This window comes from Oncorhynchus mykiss, chromosome 17 (assembly GCF_013265735.2).
Source record: "Oncorhynchus mykiss isolate Arlee chromosome 17, USDA_OmykA_1.1, whole genome shotgun sequence".
In the NCBI taxonomy this organism is placed as follows: Eukaryota; Metazoa; Chordata; class Actinopteri; order Salmoniformes; family Salmonidae; genus Oncorhynchus; species Oncorhynchus mykiss.
The window spans coordinates 25557234-25583200 of record NC_048581.1 but is presented as its reverse complement, the minus strand read 5'-3'; the positions used below and the strand labels follow the sequence as shown (position 1 = coordinate 25583200).

The 25967-nt window shown below is 43.3% G+C and overlaps 1 protein-coding gene across 3 annotated transcripts in view; it reads left to right on the top strand.

Annotated features, from left to right (window-relative positions):
* LOC110493541 (VPS10 domain-containing receptor SorCS1) overlaps positions 1-25967 on the top strand; it is a 149872-nt gene that overhangs the window by 73239 nt on the left and 50666 nt on the right. For all 3 annotated transcript variants that reach the window (XR_005036889.1, XR_005036888.1, XM_036949462.1), the window contains exons 2-4: positions 1206-1273; positions 6045-6144; positions 24993-25151. Coding sequence is in view for 1 of the 3 variants with exons in the window: in XM_036949462.1 (XP_036805357.1) it covers positions 1206-1273; positions 6045-6144; positions 24993-25151 (327 nt within the window). In the remaining 2 variants the exon portion in view is untranslated. The remainder of the gene's footprint in view (positions 1-1205; positions 1274-6044; positions 6145-24992; positions 25152-25967) is intronic.

Sequence of the window (25967 nt, the reverse complement as noted above, 5' to 3'; positions counted from 1 at the left end):
ACAAATTTCAATGAATTTGAAATATACCTCTAGTCATAAACTAAATAGATTGCGAGTGCTTCTGTAGTTCCGTGCTTCTGTAGTTCCGTGCTTCTGTAGTTCCGTGCTTCTGTAGTTCCGTGCTTCTGTAGTTCCGTGCTTCTGTAGTTCCGTGCTTCTGTAGTTCTGTGCTTCTGTAGTTCTCATTCTGCTTTGGGCAGAATGTGATTTATCTGTCTTTTCATTTTCCCTGAAGACTTGGATCGACCCAGATTTTCCTTCTAAATCCCATGCACTTTAAGGGTGTTACAGTTATAAAGAATATTTACAGTGCCGCGTTTAGATTGCATAGGATATGGTTAAGTAATGAGCTCTTAATAATTAGTCGTCACACGCTGTTCGTCTGATGTATCTTTTAGTTCCTTTCGCTGACAGTTCAGCTGAGCTTGCTAGTCAGTAGTCAGATCCCCTGAACAAGCTAGGTGGAGGACACATTTGTATAATGTATTCTCTATCAGGTAGACTGTGAGTTTCCCAAAGACAGAACTATGCCTTTTCATGTGTGGCTACAGAGGCTACATATCCAACGTTTAATATCTTCCTATCTGTCCTTTCTGTTTTCTATTTTGAAAGGATGTGATGGGTGATTTTAGAAAGTATGGAAGAAGCATCTTGTATTACACAAGTGATCGTGAAATAAAGGGACACTACTTCAACGTGGGAAAGGAAAGGGGGACATGTAGTCAGTTGTACAACTGAATGCATTCAACGGAAATATGTCTTCCACATTTAACCCAACCCCTCTGAATCAGAGAGGTGCGGGGGGGGGGGTGAGGGGGGCTGCCCTAATCGACATCCAAGTCGTAAGCGCCAGGGGAACAGTGGGTTAACTGACTTGCTCTGGGGCAGAATGACAGATTTGTACCTTCTCAGTTTCGGGGATTTGATTCAGCAACCTTTTGAGGATGTTAGAGGGCAAATTGTTGATGACCTGTGGCTTGTAACTCCAAGAACGGATAATTTCCTTGGATTTCGCGTACTGTAGAAGAAACACGATCTCCTTGACTGCTGACAAATGTAATTCAGGACGAATCATCAAATGTTTTGAAATGCGATGTGAAATGTGATTACGCTTTATGTTTATGATATTGTGTGTTGAAATGTGCGTTTTGGTGTAGGCTCTGTATTAAAGTGTGTAAATAAGGATTTATCTTCATGTCTTGCAGGTGATTCTCATGCTGACCAAGCTGTTTGACTTCAACCTGAACAGTGTCACGGAGAGCTCGTTGTGGAGGTAAGCACATCATGCTTTGTCATTGCAAGTCTTCTGTGTACATTTCTGTGTGAAGTCTTCAGTGACCTGTTATATCGGATTTTTAGCAGCAACAAGGTTGTGTTTCATGTTCTGTCTCCTTTTGTATACCACATTATAAATACATAAGTGCATCACCAATAAGAGGTTGACAAATCAAAGGCTTAAACAAAATCACCTTGAATATTTAAACGGTACAACTTGCCCTCTCCTCATTGAGGAGACTTTTCGCCAGAAAAACGTGCACCTGTCGCCAGAACCTTCCAGCCAACCAACCAGATGTTTAATTCAGCCCAAAGCAAACAGGCATTAGTGTGAATATGAGTCACAGCTACTCACAGACAGCCAATGTGCTCTCCAGTGTAGTCCAAGTGCACTTACTTTGACTGGCCTTGAGTGCAGCTCAAGCGAGTCTCGCTGCACTTTCAGCTCAAGGGGCTTCTCCGCATTACTGAAAACTGAATTCAAACATAATCCACTCCCTTGGCTATAGTTGTAATATCTTGTGTTTGTAGGTCTACAGGTTGCGTTCTTGCTACCTTGAGATTCGGTGCCCGATTAGGATATTTGTGACTCACAAGTACAGTGGGGCAAAAAACGTATTTAGTCAGCCACCAATTGTGCAAGTTCTCCCACTTTAAAAAGATGAGGCCTGTAATTTTCATTATAGGTACACTTCAACTATGACAGGCAAAATGAGGAAAAAAAATCCAGAAAATCCCATTGTAGGACTTTTAATGAATTTGTTTGCAAATTATGGTGGAAAACTTTTGTTATTGACCAAATACTTATTTATCTCAATACTTTGTTATATACGCTTTGTTGCCAATGACAGAGGTCAAACGTTTTCTGTAAGTCTTCACAAGGTTTTCACACACTGTTGCTGGTATTTTGGCCCATTCCTCCATGCAGATCTCCTCTAGAGCAGTGATGTTTTGGGGCTGTTGCTGGGCAACACTGACTTTCAACTCCCTCCAAAGATTTTCTATGGGGTTGAGATTTGGAGACTGGCTAGGCCACTCCAGGACCTTGAAATGCTTCTTACGAAGCCACTCCTTCGTTGCCCGGGCGGTGTGTTTGGGATCATTGTCATGCTGAAAGACCCAGCCACGTTTCATCTTCAATGCCCTTGCTGATGGAAGGAGGTTTTCACTCAATCTCACGATACATGGCCCCATTCATTGTTTCCTTGACACGGATCAGTCGTCCTGTTCCCTTTGCATAAAAACAGCCCCAAAGCATGATGTTTCCACCCCCATGCTTCACAGTAGGTATGGTGTTCTTTGGATGCAACTCAGCATTATTTGTCCTCCAAACACGACGAGTTGAGTTTTTACCAAAAAGTTATATTTTGGTTTCATCTGACCATATGACATTCTCCCATATGATCTTCTTCTGGATCATCCAAATGCTATCTAGCAAACTTCAGACAGGCCTGGACATGTACTGGCTTAAGCAGGGGGACACGTCTGGCACTGCAGGATTTGAGTCCCTGGCGGCGTAGTGTGTTACTGATGGTAGGCTTTGTTACTTTGGTCCCAGCTCTCTGCAGGTCATTTACTAGGTCCCCCCAGTGTGGTTCTGGGATTTTTGCTCACCCTTCTTGTGATAATTTTGACCCCACGGGGTGAGATCTTGTGTGGAGCCCCAGATCGAGGGAGATTATCAGTGGTCTTGTATGTCTTCCATTTCCTAATAATTGCTCCCACAGTTGATTTCTTCAAACCAAGCTGGTTACCTATTGCAGGTTCAGTCTTCCCAGCCTGGTGCAGTTCTACAATTTTGTTTCTGGTGTCCTTTGACAGCTCTTTGGTCTTGGCCATAGTGGAGTTTGGAGTGTGACTGTTTGAGGTTGTGGACAGGTGTCTTTTAATCTGAAAACAAGTTCAAACAGGTGCCATTAATACAGGTAACGAGTGGAGTACAGAGGAGCCTCTTAAAGAAGAAGTTACAGGTCTGTGAGAGCCAGAAATCTTGTTTGTTTGTAGGTGACCAAATACTTATTTTCCACCATAATTTGCAAATAAATTCATAAAAAATCCTACAATGTGATTTTCTGGATTTCTTTTCTCATTTTGTCTGTCATAGTTGAAGTGTACCTATGATGAAAATTACAGGCCTCTCATCTTTTTAAGTGGGAGAACTTGCACAAATGGTGGCTGACTAAATACTTTTTTGCCCCACTGTATGTTTGAGACTTGGCTGAAAATAGAAAGTGTTTGACTGTCCATTGTAAACTCCGCAGTTGGAGGATTTGAATTGTTCTTCTATCGACTCCTTTCCACCGGAACACGTCTTATGACGTCTCACCTTATTTTACCACGGGCTTTCGCTAAAAGATGGACAAATTAAATGCTCTTACATGTGTTCCACTTGGCGTTCATTAAAGTTGATAGACAGCGGTTTTGGCATTTAAGAGACTTTGTAACAGTAGGCCTGTCAAATCTGTACAAATCTCAGCGGTGCGGGTCTGCTGGAACGTTGCGGCCCTCATATGAGAAAGAGGAAAACAGAAAATGGACCTCAGGACTTTCCAGTGATTTCAGCGGCCTTGTCCACAACCGATCCGTGGGTCCACCCCAAGGCCTATCTCCCAACCACAGCAGTGGGAAATGTAGCGTTATATGGCTCCACTGAAGTCCTAACCACTAGCCTTTAGTGGCTTAAGTCGTGGATGGCTCAAACGTGAACGGGCGTGACACCTCATTACCCTGTTAATGGTGCGTCTAACATTGACTGTTCCCTCACTTCATGAGGGGGAGAGACGGAGACGCTGGTAGTTTTGAGAATGGAAGACAGCCATCAAACCTGGGGCAGAAATGGGAGGGGGTACAAGCCCAAGCTGCTGCTCTCAACGCGGAGTGGTGAGAGAGAAATGCTATCGGAGTGCGCCGAGGCATTCATGAATTAATTTGGAATACTCAGCAAAGCTGCCATCCGTTGGACGGTTCAAGCTGTTTATTATTTACTTTGCACCCCGCTAATGCGATTAGCGACCTCTAGCTAACCATCTCCAGATACCCCCCGCTCATTGATTAATCAAACTCCAATAGGGAAGACAACAGGGCTGCTGCTGTCATAGTACAGTAGATATATGCGGGAAATCTAATTGGGCATGTACTGGGGGTGCTCTAAGTCTCCTCCCTGTCCTTGAAAAGAACCCAACAAGGCAGTATCACGTTAGTCCGGTATGAATAGAAGAGCTTGAAATTGAACCCTCAACTAAAACAACTAGGTATATGATGTGAGGAGTAGCTAGGTTTATGATGTGAGGGGGGGTGGCCGATTTGTATTAGTTTCATTGGTTCATGTCGAGAGTTGCTGCACCACTAAAAGTATGTCATTGGGCCTTAAATCACAGCAGCCGTATGATGGGGGGTTCTATGAAGAGCAGATCAATAGCCAGATGATGTCATTGTCCTGTGGTCCAAAGTGTCGATGGATCCACCCGTTGATAGATGCTACCGCCGGTATTCAGGAGTTCGCCCTTTTTTAATTGACATGGAAACCATCCCATAATAAATCTGAAAAAGGGAAGATGAAAGTCACCATGCTGGTGTAACGGGGCTGGGCTATTTGTGTTTATGTTTGTTCTTTGTCAACTTCACTACAAAAAAAACGACTTCAAAGTTGTAATGCTTCCATTTCAATTGAGTTTCCAAAATCAGGATTTAACATTTCTATAAGCACAGGATGAATGAAAACCCTCTATCGAAGTCAGTGATTGCTTTGTTTGTAGTAGTAACAAGCGTTGAAGGGTGATGCATGCATGGTGTATTTTTGAAGCTTTGCCTGCTTTGCATGTCTGTCTGTGTGTGTGTGTGTTTATGTGTGTGTTTTAGCTGAACATGAAATAGCTCCTTGATTGAGCCTCGCTTCTCTATGAATAAAATGAACCTGGCAGGGGAGATAAGTTGTTCAAACTTCGAGACGTTCTGGAATGTCACATCCCAGACAGAACACAAATTTCACATTAGCACTCTGACCATCGCTTAAATATTTCAGCACAATCCCCTTTCATCCACTGTTAGCTTTGACTCAACTGTTGGGATCCATATTGGGTTAGTAGTTTTATGCTGACAGATATGGTGAGACTTTGAAACAACAGAGTTGTGCTACCTAGACACGACCTCCAAACAACTTCACACATTATTTTGCCTTTTCAGTATTCTTTTCAAAATCCTCTCAAACATTGCTGTTACTTCCTTTAAAACAGGAAGCTTTGTGTGAATGACAATGCAGGAGGCCACGTGAAAACTTTGCATAAAGCTAGTCTAACTCATGGTTCAATGGCTTCATCTTTGGCCAGCTATAGAACAGTCCACTTGAGACTATGCAGCCAGTCTTTCAGCTTTACGTGAAGTTTTGCACTTTGTTGTGCCTTTTTCTCCTAACAGTTTGGACTGAAGGAGTGAATGACATGATTTGACTTCAACTATTTTCCTGGACCATAACAGAGAAACTATTCCAGAAAAAGTGCTATTGTTCCTGGTGATGCTATTTTTGAATTCTGTGCTGTTTTTAAAAGAAGAGCTGGACATTGGTCAGATAGTTGGAAACATACACCCTGGCTAGGTTATGGTTGTTTATCCCTTGTAATCTGAGTGTGTTGTCGTAGAACAGCGAACCACAAGGAGGTGGGACCTAATTGTGCATGCTTTTTTTTTTCATCCAACTAAACGTTCTCCAGGGGATTTTTAATTACAACAAGAGATTCATCAAGTCTTCATCAAACACTCTGATTAAATTCCAGGTCAACCGACTATGGAACCACTTACCAGAAGCTCAATGAGAAAGTGGGGGCGAAAACAATCCTCAGCTACTTGTACGTCAGTCCCAACAACAAGAGAAAGGTAAGGTGCATTTATGTGTTTTAAGTTGTTGTTATTTTGTCTTATCTCATAGTTAGCATTCTAGTTTTCCATCTGCTTTCTAAATGCTTCTCTGTGTGGGGTGTTTCAATTTGTAAATGCTGACAAATGTCTTAACTTAACTCAGCCCACTTGACTCATTTGAACTATCTATCAGTATTACTTCGAAGTAATTTCGTAGTAGAAAAAGTTGATCTACTCATTGCAGTTCAGTTGGATACACTTACGAAGGCACGTCAATGGACTTGCAATGCTGATGTCAACTGCCAATATAAAACGAACATACAAGTTAGTACTGCCATGTCTGTTTGGTGCCTCTGTCATCTTCAACAATATCCGCCACATCCATTGAGCCATGCTAATCTCCACCCAGAGAGTTAACAGTGATCTTCTAAGAAAATACTTCCAATCGTTAATATTTATACCGACCCTATAAATTCTCTCTTTCCGGAACTAATGAATTATAGACCAGACCAAAAAAAAAGGAAGGAAGAAGAAGGATTTAATCAATTCCAGTGTTTTGATCAAAGGATAGACAAGCTCTTCATATTTGCGACCGTTAGCTCACCCCCCCTCCCCCCGTCCAACCCCTGCACCCCCAACCCCATCCAACCCCTTCTCCCACAACCCTCAAAAGGAGCCATCCTGACAATTTGCATCATTACTTCCATCTCCCTTCATCCTTCCGTTCTCACATTCCTCCCTTTCAACAAGACTCTAATCGGAACAGGTCATTTTCTCCTGGTCAATTCCTGTCTAATAATGAAGATGAAATGCGCCCCCTAACCTCCACCTCTCCTCACCCATGTGTACAGTCCAATGAGAAAGCTTCGGTCATAGACCAGGAAAGAGGTGTCACGCTAATGGTGAGAGGACAGGAAAAACAGCAGTGAGCTTTATCATTTCTGTGGACTGTCATGTGGAATGCTAGCCTGTTTTGTTTGGAACATGAACACTTTGTATTAACAAGAGTAAGCCTAGATAATCGTGGAAAATAAAAAAAAACATCAAAGACCAGGAAAAACTTGTTAAGATGTAACAGATGTTGATAGTGAGACATACAGGGAATACAGAATAGTGAGCATTACCATTTCCTTGTAAATATAGTGTGGACTGTTAGCCTGTGGAATAGTGTGGACTGTTAGCCTGTGGAATAGTGTGGACTGTTAGCCTTTGGAATAGTGTGGACTGTTAACCTGTGGAATAGTGTGGACTGTTAGCCTGTGGAATAGTGTGGACTGTTAGCCTGTGGAATAGTGTGGACTGTTAGCCTGTGGAATAGTGTGGACTGTTAGCCTGTGGAATAGTGTGGACTGTTAGCCTGTGGAATAGTGTGGACTGTTAGCCTGTGGAATAGTGTGGACTGCTAGCCTGTGGAATAGTGTGGACTGTTTGCCTGTGGAATAGTGGGGACTGTTAGCCTGTGGAATAGTGGGGACTGTTAGCCTGTGGAATAGTGGGGACTGTTAGCCTGTGGAATAGTGTGGACTGTTAACCTGTGGAATAGTGTGGACTGTTTGCCTGTGGAATAGTGTGGACTGTTAGCCTGTGGAACGTTAGCCTGTGGAATAGTGTGGACTGTTAGCCTGTGGAATAGTGTGGACTGTTAGCCTGTGGAATAGTGTGGACTGTTAGCCTGTGGAATAGTGTGGACTGTTAGCCTGTGGAATAGTGTGGACTGTTAGCCTGTGGAATAGTGTGGACTGCTAGCCTGTGGAACGTTAGCCTGTGGAATAGTGTGGACTGTTAGCCTGTGGAATAGTGTGGACTGTTAGCCTATGGAATAGTGTGGACTGTTAGCCTGTGGAATAGTGTGGACTGTTAGCCTGTGGAATAGTGTGGACTGTTAGCCTGTGGAATAGTGTGGACTGCTAGCCTGTGGAACGTTAGCCTGTGGAATAGTGTGGACTCTTAGCCTGTGGAAAAGTGTGGACTGTTAGCCTGTGGAACGTTAGCCTGTGGAATAGTGTGGACTGTTAGCCTGTGGAATAGTGTGGACTGTTAGCCTGTGGAATAGTGTGGACTGTTAGCCTGTGGAATAGTGTGGACTATTAGCCTGTGGAATAGTGTGGATTTTTAGCCTGTGGAATAGTGTGGACTGTTAACCTGTGGAATAGTGTGGACTGTTAACCTGTGGAATAGTGTGGACTGTTTGCCTGTGGAATAGTGTGGACTGTTAGCCTGTGGAACGTTAGCCTGTGGAATAGTGTGGACTGTTAGCCTGTGGAATAGTGTGGACTGTTAGCCTGTGGAATAGTGTGGACTGTTAGCCTGTGGAATAGTGTGGACTGTTAGCCTGTGGAATAGTGTGGACTGTTAGCCTGTGGAATAGTGTGGACTGCTAGCCTGTGGAACGTTAGCCTGTGGAATAGTGTGGACTGTTAGCCTGTGGAATAGTGTGGACTGTTAGCCTATGGAATAGTGTGGACTGTTAGCCTGTGGAATAGTGTGGACTGTTAGCTTGTGGAATAGTGTGGACTGTTAGCCTGTGGAATAGTGTGGACTGTTAGCCTGTGGAATAGTGTGGACTGTTAGCCTGTGGAATAGTGTGGACTGTTTGCCTGTGGAATAGTGTGGACTGCTAGCCTGTGGAACGTTAGCCTGTGGAATAGTGTGGACTGTTAACCTGTGGAATAGTGTTGACTGTTAGCCTGTGGTATAGTGTGGACTGTTAGCTTGTTTAATAGTAGGGACTGTTTGCCTGTGGAATAGTGGGGACTGTTTGCCTGTGGAATAGTGGGGACTGTTAGCCTGTGGAATAGTGTGGACTGTTAGCCTGTGGAACATTAGCCTGTGGAATAGTGTGGACTGCTAGCCTGTAGAACATTAGCCTGCGCTGTTTTGAAAAGTTTTACTGACAAGAAGTGGAAGGTATAGGCCTTGATGTTGCTACAAAATAAAAACGAACAAACTACTAAGGGTCAACAATCCTGACCTTACTGGACCATACCTTGTAATTCAACCCGTCTCTGCAGCAAACCGTCTAACTTGTACACTGACTGTACAAAACAGTAGGAAGACCTTTTGTGATATTGGTTTGCCCTCAAGACAGACTCAATTCGTTGGGGCAATGGACTCTACAAGGTGTTGAAAGTGTTCAAAAAGGATGTTCATAATGTTTTGTACACTCAGTGTATGTCGCTCTAAACAAAACACAGCTAGTGGGTTTCTAAAATGGCAACAGCATAGTACTGCAGAGCCACCCATTTAACACAGAACTCCGGTGATATGACGTGTTAAAATGAGTAACTGGGTGCTAATGACAGACACACAGACACACAGAGAGAGAGTACCTGTTGGACCCAGGTTACCTTTGTCATCATCACTCTGGCTAGCTGTCACCCACACTGTTGGGGTAAGTCAACCTTCTGTTGCTGCAGGGAATGGAGGAGTGGAAGAGGGATGCATTGGGTCACTGGTGTACAAGGACCAGTGGAGACCAGTCAGAAACAATGGACCATTATTCTATCACTGAGATCAGAACACTGCATGCATTCTGACTCATTCTGAGTATGAGAACGCTTATAAGGGAAACGCTTGCGAATAACGGTGCTATCAGTAGTTTCTAGTTTTATTACTTGTATGTATGGGATACGCATGGTATACCATCGGCCAACAAACCACTTACTGGCAGGTTCCTTCTGGACAGTGCAACCACAATAAAACATAATAAAATATAATAGAAACATAAAGTTAATGGTTCAGTAGAATAGAATAAACATTTTAGCATAAGTATAATACAGGAATGCACAAGTTGTAGTCCAATATAAACACATGTTTTGGGGGGGGGGGGGGAGTGTATAAATTGAGCTGTATCAGCCGTTGTGATGTGTTAATGTCTGTGAGGGTGAGTGCATGTGTGCTAAGGTGCAGAGAATCAGAGCAGTCCAGTTGAAGAGTAATCACAAGCAAATAGTGGATGAACAGGTTTTAATACAGAGAAATAACGCGTAATGACGGTAAATATCGAGAACCCATCTGACATGCTTGCAGATCATTATCTTGTAGAAATGTTTGTTAGGGCGGCTAATGCTTCCAGAAAATGAAAGGAATTTGAGGGGAGGCTGGCTAAGCGACGGACAGATTCAGACAAACAACCTCTGGTTCTTTCTCGGAAGCAGATTTTTTGTTGCTGTTGTTGGAAGTAATAGCTGTGTTTTCCGTGAAAATTGCAGAACAAGCTCCATTTTGGTGGCCTCCGGTACATTCTAATGCCTTGGTTCCATCCAAAATGCACCCCTAAATTATAGAATAGTTGAATGACTTCTCCTCGCATTTTTGTAAAATGTGTTGTTGTTGAAAGATATTTCTTTACAGTAATACGACTGAAAATGATTGAAATGTGGTGTGTTAGTCGTTTTGGATATTGTCTAGGCCTAGTCCTGATCACAACTATTTTCTAAGTAAGAAAACCTTTTTAACATTAAACCAATCTTGAGATTCAAGTCACATTTACAGTCTTACTTCAACAGGTATGAATGAAGCAGGTGTTAAACATGGGCTTTGCTAAACAGAAAGCAGCAGTTGTCTGTTAACTTTAATTAAATCAGTAGGCCTATATCAATATCTTTAATACTAGTATCAATATCTTTAATACTAGTATCAATATCTTTAATACTAGCGTATAAGTATCATGTACATTAACTTTTGTAACCTTCAATCTGTATCATATTTTGGACCAGAATGAGGCGCTCTCTCCACTTATTCTTATTGTTCCGGTAGTGAGAATTTGACATCTTCATCGAATGTTTTCATAATTTATCTGCAGATAATCGACTAAAAAGCAGGAGTAGCCTGCCAGTATGCAAATTAGGGAGCCAAAACACGTCTTGTACCGATGAGATTCGGTTCCGTTCACCTAGCAGATCCATTGAAAAAAAAAAAAAGATGTCAGTTCACGAACAAACCATCACCAGGCTACACTGACGAGCCACTTTACGGTCACTGGCAAGTTTTTTTCATGGGCTTCGAATCCTAGGAAAAAAACAAACAAGATCTTTTGGTTTACATGTCCCGATGCAATACCATGGACATAACTACATTGTATGATTTATGAATAGCAAACGGACATAGGAGATTGACTTTATTCAGTCATTTCGACACCTTTTATAAACTAGTCAACGCTTACTGTTCAGTAATCAATCAAAGCACAGTAAATAGCCTTTGCGCCCCAACTCCGTGGCTGTGTAGGCCGATAAAACATGTGAAAGACTGACAGGCGTCTGTCCTATCGATAGATGACTAGAAGATGTATATCATTCCTTTTAGTGGCAGAAGGCTATATGGACTTTTCTGACTACCTAATTGAAACTTTTAAATGAAAAAATGGCTCAGTAATTTACGAGGTGGAAAAAGTAGCCGGCTTACAATGAGTGTTGTCGGCTATTTAGCGCTTATGGAAAATACTGAAGAATGCTTTTTCTCATGAACATATTGACTAAAGCAGCAGTCATCGGCACAAATGTTTCAGGCGAAGGCCTTAATTATTTATGTGTGTGTGTGTGTGTGTGTGTGTGTGTGTGTTGTGCTCCAAAACAATGACAGCCTCTGTCCAGATCAGACAGCATCAACAGGCAGGTGGGTGGAATATGAATTTGCTTCAGATGAGATCTCTCCCACTATAGAGTTCAAATACTTCCATTCATTGCCACTCTTTTTGGAACAAGCAAGCACACATTTATAAGTGCAAATTCATATTTAATGTCCTCGAACTGTCCTCAAAGTAGTAAAGGCAAACTCTTTAGAAATGTTCCCATCACTTCTCAAAGAAGTGCAAATGAGGGTACGTACAGATATAGGATCTTCATTTGATCACTCATTTGTTGCTGAGAATTTTCCTGCACGGCAGGAAATGCAAACTTCTAGTGTATTCCATGTTTAAAAAGGCTTCTAAAGTTAGTGATTTCCACTTTAAAATGTCAGACTTGATTTGCCCTAACAAAAAATGTATCGACCCCCACAAAAAATGTCCATTAATTATAATCTACATAATCCACATTTCATGTTAATGCAGGATTATTTTCTTGCTGTAGCACACTGGTTCAAATCTTTAAGTGTCTATTGACGTACCAATGCGTCAATCTAAGTAACATAATAAAAAAATCCCCATTAAAATCTGTCAGCTGGATATATTGGCTGCGTCTCAATCCACCATATCAGCTTATGTCGGCCTTCCGCATCTGCGGTGGAAGGTGACTGAGCTACAGCGGTATTTGTCAGACCACGAAACATCCCGAAAATCGGTCTTCTCAAGAAAACGTCTGTTGCATCCGAACAGTTTGGCCAAAAACCTCTGGAAGGGGGAGAATCTCACAAACACGAGTGTTCTTTGTTTTTCTCTACAACCCCCACAAGTGTCACAGAACTCATCTGAAGGTAACCCATGTAATTGAGTGGAGGTAGCTTTGTGCCAAAAAAACTCTAATATTTCCTGATCTTTCTTATATTACCTAGACATAGGACAGATGCTTTGAAGCCTTTTTCCTTATGGTTCATTTTTTGACTGTTTTTTGGACATTTATGAATGTTTTTCTATGGGCTATAGTAGTAAACACAATTCAATATTTTAACCCCAAAAAATGTTAAATCAAATAGCTAATTGGTCCATCATATGAGCATCTTTTAATTAAACAATTCCATTTGTCAGTTTAGTACTAACCTCGTACATCAGTAAAATGATTAAAAAGCAGGTCCACACCCATCACTTAGTCTTACTTTCAGCCTTGACTGTAAGATAACACGCCAAGGTTACAACACATGTAATATGAATGCTAAACTCCGTATGCAAGGATATCATTAACTGCAAACATCGGTCTTAATAGCTATAGTGGATGATTAGCTAGCTGCAACACATGGTGTGATAACATCTGTATGCAGGATACATTCCTAATACAGGAACACTCCAAAAGTAAAACGGGGATGTGGAACTGCCATGGGACCCAACTGGCTCTAGCATGATAGTTTAGCGTGCTAGCACGGCACAATTTACCTGTTCCTCACCATCCTTCTTTCAGCTGGTGGAGGTAACCACTAGCACGGGAGTGGTTCCTCATCTCACTGTTCTTTATGGGAGACAATACAGGTGTGTTTCTGAGTCGAGGCGAGTTAGCCATGCTCTGGATGAAGGGAGTATCTGTGCATGTGGTGGTAAACGTGATGGAAGCGAACAACCTAACGTTGGAAAAAATATATAGAACATCTGTCAGCCCTAAGGCACAATCTACAAATGAGAGCGAGGCAAGAACACTAAGGCCCATGAGCAGGCTGAGAGAGGCGGCGAAAGAAAGAGGGAGGGAGAAGCCAATGGAGAGAGAGAGAGAGAGAGAACCCCTTGGAGTGCTTCCACAATCTCAAACAGATCGCATCGCTTGTCGCCACGTGCGATTATTCTTACATTCCGTTCTGATTAATTAATGTTCCACGTATCGTGATTGTTTGTGACAAAGCAAAATCAAGGGTGTGGCAAAATGGCATGCTTCCTTGCCCTTCAAGTAGACCTACCTCAAACTTTGTTGCGTGCCTTTCCTTGTATGACCTCATTATGTGATGCAGTGTAGAGGGTCTGCACTCCAAAAAATATCATTTACATCTTTTTTTTAAATTCTAGAGGCAACGCAAACAGTATTATCATTAATATGCTTAATATTATGCATCAATCCCCGATTTAGATGTGCTTGTTGTACACAACACTCCACCAAGTCTTCCAATTTGTTTTTGTGTGTGTGTTGGGTGGTAGGGGCTAGGATGGGAGTCATAAAGCCCCAATTACCGTCAGTGTGAAGATGCAATGTTAGTGTTGGTGAGGTCTGGGCTGGAGTGCAGTGGAAATGTCAAGGAGATAGTCAATTAGTCTAGACTTCAAATGCCTGGGCTCGAGAGACAGTACTTGTGTTTAATAAGGAGAGTTCAAAGTGTTGCAGCTCCTGGTTGGCTGGTGGACTCCATCAGGGGAGGGAAAGAAAGAGAAGACCTCATTATGTAGTCCAGCATAGAGCGCTGTAATAGTGCATGCAAAAGACAAGACAAAGTTTTAAGGGAGTGATCAAATACGGGTGAAATGAAGAGGTGAACTAATGACGAGGTAATAATGATACGGTCTCTCTGTCTGAATAGATATCCAAAAAGATGATCCATGCACCATTTGCCGCAGTGTGTTCTCACTTGTTCAATGTCCCTCTTTCTCTTCCTCCCGCTTGGCCCCTATTTCACTTTGGTGAGACCTTTGCCCGAGCATCCCAAGTCTCCCGGCTGACATTTTTATTAGCCTCTTATGAAGACTTCACTTCTTTTCCCATGCCAGACCTTGTCCCGGCTTGATTGCCCTTCTTGCCCGTAGGCTCAATTAGGCATCTACTCGGTCTCCCATCCAAAGCAAGACCTGGATTGTGTTCAAATGGACAAAAGCGGACTGAAACCGAGGAAGAGACTACCTGGACCTGTCCACTAAGAAATGCTCATTTTTAGTTTTCCTTTGTAAACCATTTTAAAACCTGCCCTAAATGAACATAGCCCTGTAGTTAAACCCATTCAATCGCTTTTTATTGCTGACATGTTCTCCATAAGTAGGTTATGCCCTGGGTTCAAAGCAGCAACCGCTAAATATCGCCTTAGGTAGGTCTTTAGTAAGCGCAAGTACAGTACGTTGTATTAGCAGATGAAGATGAGTGAAGTCCATTAGGCAGAAATGATCTCTCCAAGGCATTGCAGGGCTTTTCATTAACAATGTATTATCTTTCCTAGGTCTTAGTGAGTGTGTTAGACTGATATTTCTTACAAAGGAAAGAGGAGGCCATTTTTATTAATCCCAGATAGGCATACAAAGGAAATGAAGCAATTCTGTCAGTAATTAAAATGCACTGTGGACAATTAACTCAGTTGTAATAGCATTATTAAGATACATTCTTAATACATTAATATCGAATGTCCATGTGAATATTGGAACATTTCACTCACAGTCGATAGATGTACATTCAGATTTACTGTAGTTCAAGAGCAGTATGTCTTATAAGATTTACGCACTATGATCTTGCTGCCTTTTCTCCTGCAAAGTTGGATGGTTTCAATTCATGATTTTCCCCATGAAAAACCCCCCTACACTTCCTATCCAACAAACTCTAACTTATTTGCTGGGGAGGTTTCTTCTGTTGTTGGACACATTTTGGAATCGCCCTAACAAAAATATAAATTGGACTATCTGACCAGCTGATGCAGAACTCTGTCCAATGGCCAAATTGTTAAGTTTAAAACGGAGGTAGTTGTTATTTTAAAACTCTGGGGGGGGGTCTGTGGAGGTACTTTGAAAAATATATGTTTTTTATTTTATGAATATCGCTAGCAACAACAGAATAAACACATTTAAAATGACATACCTACAGTAGAGAATTGGATATCGTCTTATTTCTAATGATCTCAACTTTATTTCTCAACTCCTTATATTGAGCAAGTTACACTCATTGGAGCTAATTACACTCACTGGAGTATCTGACATAGGCTTTGAAAAAGCCAGTGCAGCAAGTGCCACTGGCTGCTGGTAAGCTTTCTTAACTCGGACATACAGTTTTGCCAAAACATGGCTAACCTTTATTTAACCAGCTGAACAGCTGCTCTTAGCCACTGGCGTAGCGGAAACCCACACTGGGGGGCACAAGTTCTGGGGGCTGATGAGCTCGTCAACTCACACATACGTCTAAATGTAATGTTTTTAATAAATCATTTTGACAGTAACCCTAATTTTTTTAAATTTCCACATCTAGCAAGCAAAGTGTTTTGTCTAATCTACACGGCAGTAGGTTAGTCAGACAATATATTTGTCATGTGTCTAATTAGTCTATTTCTCAGCAGCGCCGGCGGCAGCCCGCCTCGGACTCCTCACCTAATTTGGCTATCAATAGTTCAAAAAAGTTAGGTGAATCAGGACGGACTCAGATGAAGAGTGAGTGCATTGTTCAAGATGGATGAACAAAAGGCAAGACTAAGTGGTGCACATAAATGCAGTGAAACGAAACACCAGGTGGAAGCTAGTATGTTATGCAGCAGCCTGCCAGTCCAGACTGAGACCTCACTGCCCGGGCCCTGCTATGAGAGTGGCCTTGCTCCCCCACTTCTTGCGAATAGTGACTGTTCCTCTAGTGAGAGTATCGAGCCTCCTCCTCTCCCAGGAAACCAACCTGACGGGTACTGCCAGAGACCCCCCCCCCCCCCCCCCTCCTGTGAACATTGGTAAGCCTACAAGTGATGAGACGGATAGCCCACAGAGTGGAGTCCGAGTTCCAGTGTGTAATATAAATAGGCTACCATGCAAAATACTGTATATAGCTATAGATAGGCTAGTAGGCCAGACTGCATTGTCTGCATAATGAAACAATCCCTAGTAAGCTATTGTTTTGATCATTGGCATTAATAGACTGGTTTTACTCAGCACGAACGTTCTACCCAAGCTGCGGAGAGCGTGTGGACGGCCAAGGTAGGCTATAGGTCTACAGTACAGTTGTATCCTATTAAAAACATAAATTGGTTACTGATTAGTATGTTGTTGCATAGAACATGCATTTTACAAACTGCAATGTTTAAATGTCCTACTTTAATTACTGAGCAAGTAAATGCATAATTGCAACCAGTCAGCATTCTAAATAGCAGCATTGCAACACTGTAGGCCTATAGCTTAGTGAAACATAAATATTAGGCTTAACATGAGGAAAGGACGACCCAAAAAAACAAAACATGTATCCAGTAAAGCAAAGCTATAGGCTACTACAAGCACTAGCACCAATCTGATAGCCTATCGATAGGCAGACACACAGACGTAGCAATTTCAGAACCACGGACAGCGATCTGAGGGGCTGACGCAGTAGACTTTGCTGGGCACCAGAGAAACTGCGCAACACCAGTGCTCTTAGCCAAAATGTCTTTGGAGTTAAACTTCCTCTTCCAAGTATAATGTGGGGAAGTCAAAATATAGAAAAACTATACCAAATATATTAATTCTAAAATATATGAATTCACTCACCTGATAAGACGTGTGAAAGAAAAACGTTTTTGCTAACATATGATGGTGGTTCCTGGGTCGCTGGTTTGCCTGGGAGGGAGGGGGGTCCCTTGGCAAGAAAAGGTTGAGGTCCCTTGGTCTAGTTGGGTGTTGTGTAATTTTGACTTGGGCCACTAGATGGTGGCTGATTCATGGCTTCTACACTACTCTGCTGCTCTTCAGATGTCTCTACAAGGCTAAAAAGAGAGTCAAGACTGACCTTTTTGTCTGAGGAGTTCACTTACTGGTCACCGACAGTCCATGGGATGACATGAGCGAACAAGCAACTCCTATTGTTTTCCATTCAACAACAAACGCACCTGCTGCTGGTTTACAGGAAGTAACGTCTGCCAGGTTGCCCATTCAAACTCTCATAATCATGTCTGGGTAGTCAAACTAGTAGCAACATGTCAGCCTAAAAGTGGGGGTCTGTTGTTATGAGCTACACTGTTAGTGAGTTCTATTTTCCCTCTACTCCTCCATGAATTTCCTTGAAATCTTGCCATTTGAACCTCCTATAGTGCAGACAGAGTATATTTGTCGCTTGGGCACCAACTGTTACGCTTGGATTTAGAGAGGCTTCACAATCCAATTACTGTGACTGGGGTGAAATGGAAAATATGGGCATAATTTCATTAATATTCTATCACTGAGTATTTACTGCTGCACGGCTATTAACTCACTGTGTTATTCATCGCACACTTCTTAAATGTCTTGCAGTTGGTGGCTGCTTCATTATCCTTTGGTCATTTTGAACCTCTTTGGCCTCATAAACTAAATACACGCACACACACATACGTATACACACACTGGAGCGTGCACACACACACACACACACACACACACAATGGTAGCAATTCCAGGCATGCCCTCTCTTTTCCCCGTGCTCCATCAGGGGAAAGTGTGAAGTGTAGAAATGAACAAAATGCCAGCGTTTGTGTGGATTACAGAGCATGGAACTCTGGAGAAAGTTTCAGAGTCAGCATGATTCCTTTGGTTTTTCTCCTTTTATTTATTAAACTCCGGTAAAGCAAAAAGTGAAGGATTTAATTTGGCGGCATAACATTACGCAACATTTGGATATGCATTCTCAGTTGTTTTGACCAGTGTGAGATGGTTTCTTGAAATCACCCTTGGAAACGTTGATTGAGTCAACAGGTTCCGTCTGTCATTTCCTGTCTAAACATGGCACCGTAATGTCATGTTGTGTGATGAGGATGTTGACCTTTCCATGCAGTTTTCAATATGAATCTGTTAAATTACAAGGTGAAGCTCCAAGATGGCGTATCTAAAGATACAGCTATGTCTAAACAAACAGTCATGTAATTTTGCATGATGAGGATGTTGTTGACATTTGTATACAGTTTTTATAGAAATGTGTAAAATGACAAGGTGAAGCTCTGTCTAAAGTCTAAAGGCTTGAAGCTAAGCATATATTAACCATGTTAAGTGAAGATGAGTTTTTAGATAAAAGTGTAACAGCTGAATGCTTGGCAACGGTCATTGCCCTGTTTACCGCTCATGGTTAATGTCATCTTATGAAGCCGAATATAGTATTCAACACAACTCCTACAGGATTCATTCCCTCGCTGCCACATCTGTCCAACTCTTCCCCTCATTTCTCTCTCATCTGAAGGTTATAAGTGGAACTAATCGGATACACGACCACATCCCCGAGAAGCTCACCAGAATCTTCCTAACCCATTTCCACGTCGCACTAGGATATATCGATTTCCATATTCTAGCAACAAATTATTGAAATAAGTTGTCCGTGAGTGTTCCCGAATTCATGAAACCGCTTATAATCCCCCCTTCACAATAGCAGCATTAGCCTACATAAGCTAGGCTAGAATAGGCTGTATCGCAATAGGGTGTTGTTTCCATATTTATAGGAGCAGACAAAGTTTAATAGTGCCCAGAGTTAAAACACTGTCTCTTACAAAGTGTTAATTGTGTATGGAATGTAAAAATAAACTGTGTTGGGTGCTGCATTTGATTGGATTGGTCAGCATGTGGATCACGTATGGCGCTACGCTAGCTCACTGTGATTGATGAACTTGTGTTTGGGGTCGGCCCACTATAGCTACCATTACCATGCATAGTTTGACAAATGACTTAGTCTCGGCCTCGCCTGCTCAAACTTGCTAGGTTATGTAGCCAATGGTGCCTGCTGGAAGTGTGTTAGATGTTTTACCTCATGCCCCATTCCCAAATCCACCCCTATTGATGGTAATCAGGGAAAGTTAGGAGATTTGTCAAATGGGGAAACCTGTTCAAGTCACCTTGGGTTGTTCGTTGAAGGTTGTGTCTCCCTACTCTGTTAGACAAAAGGCTATCCTCTATAACCCAGTCAGCATGGTTCCATAGCGGTGTGATCCCTGCACGACTGATGTAATTAATGACAATTTGCTAGCGCAATGTGAACAGTGGTTTTGCTGGGGTTGGTGAACTATAGAAATATGGTGGTGTGAGGAGACTCCTAGACTCCCAGACTTCGACGGTTCCACAAGGTCTCGACACTGAAACGGTGGAGGTTTATAGAGTCGTTGTCTGACACTGAAATTGTGGACACTACTGGGATGGATAAGTTGGGATAATAAGTGCCAATCAGTTCATGGTTTTATTAACATAGTGACTCGAAACACGCACGCACACTCGCGCGCACGCACGCACACACACACATACTCACACACACACACATACTCACACACACACATACACACACGCACACAGTCTACTTCCTTCCCACTGTGCTACTGATAAGGTGTTATGTAAGTGTTCAGGATGACTGATTCAATTACATTTGCTGCTGATTATATCTTTTGATATGTGTTTTTTTCTCACTTGGCACAATCACAGGGAAAAAAATTGTGAACCTCCAAGAAAAGAACAAAGCTTGTGGGAAATTAGAGCTTTCAAAGCCTGACTGAACAGACAGCAGGAGAGAAATCTGAATGTGTTACCCATACACACTCGCTACAAGATAGGCAAAGGGTGTGTTAAAAGACTGTCTGTACAACAATAATTAGGATCTAGCAAAGCGGAACACAGGTTTACAAATGAGATATCTAACAAGCAGGAGATGACAGTGTGTCTAAAGACGCCAATTTAGAAACACAAATTACTGACATTTATATCTGTTATTAAATGTAGACTTTATAATCCAATCATATAATCTAATAATAATATCTATTTTTTTAAGTCAACTTCAAACTCTCAAGCTGCCCATCACATGGATTCAGTGGCGGTTGGTGACGTTTAAGATGAGGGAGGATGAGCATGGCCTTATTTCTGTTACCAGCTCAATGTAGGTTTAGGTTACTAAATGATACTAGAATTGTCCCTATTCCCGTCACGAGGTTGCTACAATCTAGCCTAAAGTTTACAACTTGGTTGCAAAGGTCGAGAGAGACATTTGAGTAATCAAGGTGATAGACAGTGACACATTCAATACTTTGCACACTCTTGGCTGCATCGAGCTGATCTAGGGTGTAATCATTAGTCCAACAGTTTCAAACAAGAGTTTTTATTGGACAAATTCAGGTATGTTTATCCCTGTATCATTACATTTGCTTCTGTTTTAAGACATGTTTTTCAACATAATTGGCGGAATGAATACACCCTAATCCCACGCAAACACAGTTCACTTTCATAGCAGCCACATACAAAGAGCATGATCATTTTGCTCAATGTATAATTCCTTCTCACATCTACACGCTCTCCTCCGCTCATATTTTCCCTTCACTTGTGGTCTTTAGTACACAACACATCAGCTGTCTGTGACCAGGTGAAAAAAACTTTCCAAGCCAAACCTTCATATCATCATAACCGCTAACCGAGACACACAGCCTACATCACTGTCACCATATTAGCTAAGGTCATAGTCAACATGGTTACTAGAACTAACACGTTAGTAAACCTGCTACAGTCATGCAGTACAGGCAGCAAGCAGTTTATCAGTTACACTGATGGGCCCTGGTAGCAATACATTTGTCACGTTCTGACCATAGTTCTTTTGTGTTTTCTTTGTTTTAGTGTTGGTCAGGACGTGATCTGAGTGGGCATTCTATGTTGTGTGTCTAGTTTTCCCATTTCTATGTTTGGCCTGATATGGTTCTCAATCAGAGGCAGGTGTTAGTCATTGTCTCTGATTGGGAACCATATTTAGGTAGCCTGTTTTGTGTTGGGTTTTGTGGGTTGTTGTCTTCTGTCTTTGTGTCTATGCACCAGATAGGACTGTTTGGGTTTTTCACATGTGTTGTTTTGGTATTTCATAGTGTTCACGTTTATGGTCTTTATTGAACATGTTGAACTCTAACCACGCTGCGCTTTGGACCGATCTTTGGACCGATCGTCCACAGAAGAAAACCGTTAGAGAACCACCCACCACAAAAGGACCAAGCGGCGTGGTAATGGGCGGCAGCAGCAGCGATGTCAGGATTTCTGGACATGGGAGCAAGATCTGGACTGTGTCACTACTTGAGAGGAGATAGACAGGTGGGCGGGCACACAGGGAGTGTGGCGAAGCCTGGTAGGAGACCTGCGCCAACTTCCTGTGCTTACCGGAGAGTGACAGAGACCGGGCAGACACCGTGTTATGCTGTGGAGCGCACGGTGTCCCCGGTGCAGGTGCATAGCCCGGTGCGGTACATTCCAGCTCCTCGTATCGGCCCGGGCTAGAGTGGGCATCGAGCCAGGTGTCATGAAGCCGGCTCTACGCATCTGGTCTCCAGTACGCCGGCCCAAGGAGACGCACATTGCACCAGCCCTTACGCATGGTGTCCCCGGTTCGCCAGCACAGCCCAGTGCGGCCTATTCTACCTCGCGCACTAGTCGGGCTACGGGGAGCATTCAACCAGGTAAGGTTGGTTAGGCTCGGTGCTCAAGAGCTCCATTGCGCCTGCACGGTCCGGTCTATCCAGTGCCACCCACACACACCAGGCTTCTTGTGCGTGTCCAGAGCCCAGTACTCCCTGTTCCTCCTCCCCGCACTCGCCCTGAGGTGCGTGTCCTCGGTCCAGTACCACCAGTGCCGGCCCCACGCACCAGGCCTACAGTGCGCCTCGTCTGTCCAGCGCTGCCAGAGCCTCCCTCCTCTCCAGAGCCGCTAGAGTCTCCCTCCTCTCCAGAGCCGCTAGAGTCTCCCTCCTCTCCAGAGCCGCTAGAGTCTCCCTCCTCTCCAGAGCCGCTAGAGTCTCCCTCCTCTCCAGAGCCGCTAGAGTCTCCCTCCTCTCCAGAGCCGCTAGAGTCTCCCGCCTCTCTAGAGCCGCCAGTCTGCCGGGATCCGCCAGTCTGCCGGGAGCCGCCAGTCTGCCGGGAGCCGCCAGAGCCGACATTCAGCCAGGATCCGCCAGAGCCGACATTCAGCCAGGATCCGCCAGAGCCGACATTCAGCCAGGATCCTCCAGAGCCGACATTCAGCCAGAGCCGACATTCAGCCAGGATCCGCCAGAGCCGACATTCAGCCAGGAGCCGACATTCAGCCAGGATCCGCCAGAGCCGACATTCAGCCAGGATCCGCCAGAGCCGACATTCAGCCAGGAGCCGACATTCAGCCAGGATCCGCCAGAGCCGCCAACCAGCCTGAGCTACCTCTCGGTCCTGAGCTGCACCTCGGTCCTATGCTGCCCCTCGGTCCTGTGCTGCCCCTCGGTCCTGAGCTGCCCCTCGGTCCGGAGGAGTTTGTTTAGTCCAGTGGGGCCCTTTAGTAGGGTTGCCAATCCTAGGTCGCCGTTCCTAGGAGGAGACTAAAGCAGACAAAGACTGTGGTGGAGTGGGGTCCACGTCCTGCGTCAGAGCCGCCACCATGGACAGATGCCCACCCAGACCCTCCCCTATAGGTTCAGGTTTTGCGGCCGGAGTCCGCACCTTGGGGAGTGGGGTGTACTGTCACGTTCTGACCATAGTTCTTTTGTGTTTTCTTTGTTTTAGTGTTGGTCAGGACGTGAGCTGAGTGGGCATTCTATGTTGTGTGTCTAGTTTTCCCTTTTCTATGTTTGGCCTGATATGGTTCTCAATCAGAGGCAGGTGTTAGTCATTGTCTCTGATTGGGAACCATATTTAGGTAGCCTGTTTTGTGTTGGGTTTTGTGGGTGGTTGTCTTCTGTCTTTGTGTCTCTGCACCAGATAGGACCGTTTCGGTATTTCGTAGTGTTCACGTTTATGGTATTTATTAAACATGTTGAACTCTAACCACGCTGCGCTTTGGTCCGATCCTTCGTCCACAGAAGAAAACCGTTTCAACATTAATAAAACCTTGCTTACCTTGACTTGGAAGAGTTCCAGTTTTGGATAGCCATAGCCAGCTAGCTAACATACTATCCCTCTCTGTTTGAGCCAGGTGTTTTAGTAGACTAAACTAAACTCAACAAAAAAAGGAACGTCCTCTCACTGTCCACTGCGTTTATTTTCAGTAAAACTTAAAGTGGAAATATTTGTATGAACATAAGATTCAACAACAGAGACATATAAACTGAACAAGTTCCACAGACATGCGACTAACAGAAATGGAATGTGTCCCTGAACAAAGTGGGGGTCAAAATCAAAAGTAACAGTCAGTATCTGGTGTGGCCACCAGCTGCATTAAGTACTGCAGTGCATCTCCTCCTCATGGACTGCACCAGATTTGGCAGTTCTTGCTGTGAGATGTTACCCCACTCTTCCACCAAGGCATCTGCAAGTTTCCGGACATTTCTGTGGTGAATGGCCCTTGCCCTCACCCTCTGATCCAACAGGTCCCAGACGTGCGCAATGGGATTGAGATCCCGGCTCTTCGCTGGCCATGGCAGAACACTGACATTCCTGTCTTGCAGAAAATCACGCACAGAACAAGCAGTATGGCTGGTGGCATTGTCATGCTGGAGGGTCATGTCAGGATGAGCCTGCAGGAAGGGTACCACATGAGGGAGGAGGATGTCTTCCCTGTAACGCACAGTGTTGAGATTGCCTGCAATGACCACAAGCTCAGTCCGATGATGCTGTGACACACCGCCCCAGACCATGACAAACCCTCCACCTCCAAATCGATCTCGCTCCAGAGTACAGGCCTCGGTGTAACACTTTCTTTTTTTGCTGAGTTTAGCTAGCTGCATTCGCTAGCTAAGTGAAAGTGGAAAAAAATACAACAAAATATAGCTCTCTCTTGCTGCTTCATTTTGAAATAAATGAATTTGTTAAACTGTTCAACTATTGTCCTTTTCTTTGAGTCAACTACTCACCACATTTTATGCACTGCAGTGTTAGCTGTAGCTTATGCTTTCAATTCTAGTTTAATTCTCTGATCCTTTGATTGATTGGGTGGACACCAAGTCGGTTCATGCTGCAAGAGCTCTGATATGTTGGCGGACGTCCTCCGGAAGTTGTCATAATTAATGTGTAAGTCTATGGAAGTCGTTGTACCCAGAGGAGGACGGAAACTAGCTGTCCGCCGAGTCCATCATGGTGCTACCCTACAGAGGGGTGCTGTTGAGGCTGCTGTAGACCTTCATTGCAAAACAGTATTTTAATAAATGTTTTAATAAATTATTTGTTGATGTGAAAATATAAAAAAATTTCTTAAAAGGATAACTGTTTTAATGTTTCACTATTTTAAATGATATTTACTGAGTAGGATGGTCCTCCCCTTCCTCCTCTGAGGAGCCTTCACAGCATGGATTACCAAAATATATACCATTTAAATAAGTTATCTTTAGCCAACACTGATTCAAACTAAGCCTCATTCGCAAGCCAACAATAATATTTCCCAGTCTTCCAGGACCAGCTCCCTCCATGGCTAGCTCTGATTATATTTCTGTCTGCTCTCATTCAGATCATGCTTCTGACTGACCCGGAGGTGGAAAGCAGCCTGCTGATCAGCTCCGATGAGGGAGCCACCTATCAGAAGTACCGCCACAGCTTCTACATCCTCAGCCTTCTCTTCCACCCCGAGCAGGAGGACTGGATCCTTGCCTACAGCCATGACCAGAAGGTAAGAGGAGAGGGAGGAGAGAGAACTGACTGACACACACACCCACTCAGAGATCACTTAACTACTGTATCTGGTAGCTAGCTATAGTCTCTTTTTGTCATCAGAGGCTTTCTGTCTTTCATCTGTTTTGCCCTCTGTCAGACATCAAAACAAGACGAGCTGTTATGATTTTTTCCCCTTTTTTTTCTTTGTGTCAAATCGACAATTGGCAACCCATCCCTTATGGGATTAATTGACAAACAAACAAACATTATAATAATTCACTATGGTAAGTAAATGACCATTCTTCTGAGTCAGGCGGTGGGGTGATTGATGTGGTGTCGTCATTTAGGGACTATTTACTCTGCAGTTGAGTGAGGTGTGTTACCGTGGGGGAGGAGACGTGATTAGCATATCCAGTGGATTTAAATTTATGATTGCCCTCAATTTAGAAACAGATTTTTTTTTTAGGTTGATCGTCTAAACTCCAATATATTAAATCGTGTTCATAACTTACTCAACAATTTGCTTTTTTAAAATAAATTCAGTTTCTGTGGCTGAGACTAGAGCCATATACTCCATACATACAGTTGAAGTCAGAGATTTACATACACTTAGGTTGGAGTCATTAAAACTCGTGTTTCAACCATTCCACAAATTTCTTGTTAACAAACTATAGTTTTTACAAGTCAGTTAGGACATCTACTTTGTGCATGACACAAGTACTTTTCCCAACAATTGTTTACAGACAGATTATTTCACTTTTAATTCACTGTATCACAATTCCAGTGGGTCAAAAGTTTACATACACTAAGTTGACTGTGCCTTTAAACAGCT